The sequence below is a fragment of the Mizuhopecten yessoensis genome, unplaced genomic scaffold (assembly GCF_002113885.1).
Source record: "Mizuhopecten yessoensis strain PY_sf001 unplaced genomic scaffold, ASM211388v2 scaffold7879, whole genome shotgun sequence".
NCBI classification, from domain to species: domain Eukaryota; kingdom Metazoa; phylum Mollusca; class Bivalvia; order Pectinida; family Pectinidae; genus Mizuhopecten; species Mizuhopecten yessoensis.
The window spans coordinates 1,048-4,078 of NW_018407268.1; the positions used below are offsets into that span (position 1 = coordinate 1,048).

The 3,031-nt window shown below is 36.1% G+C and overlaps 1 protein-coding gene across 1 annotated transcript; it reads left to right on the plus strand.

Moving 5' to 3' along the window:
* The first annotated feature begins 347 nt into the window (after positions 1-347).
* LOC110454462 lies at positions 348-1,583 on the plus strand. Its single transcript, XM_021503965.1, has 2 exons — positions 348-518; positions 965-1,583. Exons 1-2 carry the CDS (start codon positions 348-350, stop codon positions 1,265-1,267), a joined length of 474 nt encoding a protein of 157 aa, XP_021359640.1. The 3' UTR covers positions 1,268-1,583.
* Positions 1,584-3,031: the final 1,448 nt, after the last annotated feature.

Here is a 3,031-nt window from a genome sequence, read left to right on the forward strand (position 1 = left end):
AGCACGTCATCAAGATGTTAATTTGATGTCTTTAATGGGTGTAAAATACGTATTCTTGCCGATAACGTATGTTATGTATTCTAGTTCTATGAGTGCAACAAGCTGCATGCTATTAACAGTTCGGTAAAGGAAAAATCCTGTCCATATTCGGAGGTTTCGAAGAGTGAAAGAGTTGAACACGATGTATGAAAAATAATAAACTTTAAAAGGAAAGATTCTACTCTGCCGTGATGTCTGTGGTTAGGGGTTTTGAAACACCTCATCCTGTTTCGTGAATCCGGTAAATACGTTACTTAAACAGCATTTAATTGTTTAGGTTTGTTCCATACGTCTATGATATTTTCAGTATGGGAGTAAAAGACTATGTCCGGAAATCATCAGTCCACTTCCATGACATTGGTATAGGTGGAGAGGGTAACGAAAACTTAGACGCGCGGAGGGACGTATACGTGCAAAAACAACAAACGTGGATGGTGATGACGCTTAAGACTATCATGGCGTCTTTAGGACACGCCAATGTAAGTAAAGATTTGATTAAGTTCACGTGAAACATCATTAAATATAACAATATCTCTAAATCATGTCTTGAAACTGCCTTTTCATCGTAGCAATAAATGAATGGTATGGACAACTTTACTTGATGTATCAGTTATTTTGTTTTGTCAACATTAAGTATGTGGATGCGTTTGGTTAATGTCGGAAACAATAAAAATAAATGATGTGATAAAAAAAAGAAATGAAATAATATAAACTAATTTGAACTTAAAAATCAATATAAAATTGGCATACCAATGGCGTTTACTATAAATTGTATATTTAATCGTGGTATCTTACCCAGAGCAAGTATCTAAATGGCATATGGGATCAAATTATTTGGTACTTCCAATGTAAGCTTGTCTTGTTTACACCTTTTAAACTGTTAACTGTTTCTGAAGATGTTCCTTACTATCTGTTTGTATGTTAGCGGGATCTAGACGTGTTGAAGATTGACATAGAGGGCCACGAGTGGAAAGTGATCGAATACCTACTAGACAGCGGACTGCTGCCCAGAATCAAACAGTTACTTTTGGAATATCATATCTTTAAAGATTGGCCTCAAAGATCGGAAAATCCCAAAAATTTATATTTGTACAGGAAAATGATTCAAGCTGGATTTAAGAAATTCTCTTCGAAGTTGCATACATTACAACATAATCCATCTTGGGTGCATCTTCAGGCAGATACCTTCTATGTTAACACCCTTTATGACCCGAGCGAGAGACATTGATGCTTTTCCTAGTTTGATTCCGGATCAAACGTTGTAATGTGGCCGAAGTTTTATTAATGGAATAAAGTGATTCCCTACCGATAATTTGTGTTATTATCTATATACTACTTTATACCACCAATTTATTAAGCAGATCATTTATATGTATGAGGTACAGACATGTTGATATAACTCCACCTTGCCGTACCGACCTATTCACCTTGATCCATCGTGATTGAACACTGTTATGAACAACAACACTGTAGATTCCTTGGTACGAATTACACAACATTCTAAACAAGCTTCCAGTTACTCCAAGTTCATACAACTTGTGGACTATGCCTTTGTGCTTAACAGTATGAAACGTATCTAGGAGCGCAACATACACACTACTATTCTGTTCTAAATTTCATCAATACATTCATGGAGGTTAACCGATGCCGTTGTGCAGGTCTTTCCTTTCTGAAATCGTTGTTGTTGTTTGTTTGGAAAGTCTGTAGTTGTTCGGATCGTTCTTCTTTTTATGTCCACCTTTGTATATCGGAACTAAAATTCCTCTTTTCCAGATATTTGGTACTTTCCCAGATATTCGGATACAGTTGAACAGTTTGGTTATTTTATCAATAAATAATTTCCCGCCATATCTAATATGGTGATTTATTTCGTTTTAGCTGCCGTATACACCCGTTAATCTTATTAAATGTAAATGACAAGTCCAGAGATTGTCGACATACGAAAATGGTAGACTACAATCATTCAACAATACCCATAGGACCCTCTTAACTGCGTTCCCGAGGGTTCTCTGTACATAAATCCGACGCTTTGTTTTTCCGTTTTCGTATCGTCCGCCAGAACAGTCTTATGTCTAATTCAGCAGAATCGTCTAACACGTTGCTAACAGTGTCCTTATGCGTTTTAAAGGCTTCTACATGCATATTTCTGAATACATGTTTATCATCCTTATAGTCTTTATATGTTTTGTGTTGCATCAATCGCGGTCTGTTTTCATTTATACATAATCTTCTTTTGTATAAAGCCATATTATGTGCATTTTCGATATCCGATGTCCACTACGGCTTGAGATATTCTTGAACTGTCTCTTTGGAATTGTTTCCTCGGACGCTAACGACATACACAAATATCATTATTCATATAACGCATATACACCGAGCTGTGTCCTCATGTCCAATCGTTTTTCTGACAAGGCTAACTGATACGCGATCAAATGTCCTACACCTACTTTATTTCATAATGTATGATTTCTGACGTCACTGTACCCCATTTGGTACAAAATTTAATAAAATGGGTCTTAAAGCCTCGCGAGTCGGTTCCGTGAATTGTGCTGTTTTGACGTCACGATATAAACATAAACAGTTATTTCAACGTGAATTTTGTAGTATGCGGCGATCCAGATTGCATTACAGACTACATCGAAATGGGTGAGTTGGCTGAAAACGTAAACAGTGTGCCCTCTCGCCATTCGACAACCTTCTTTAATTACCTTTTTACATATTTTCCGCCCCTATGGTCATTTCAAAGGGTTCTTCGTATGCCTTAAATTCTTCATTTGTCTCGTTACATCGAAAGCAACTGTACAAAATGGAGAAGTATCCCTTTTTGTAGGTGAACACATTAAGGTAATAAGATTGTGTCGCCATTTCTCAGTAAAATTGTTTCAAATTTTTGGGTTATATTGCTTTGAAATTTTCTGCCACAAAAAAATATAGGTTGTCATAATTTTAAGCAGTTAAAATGGAAATTTATGTAAAAAGGAGTGACTTTTGA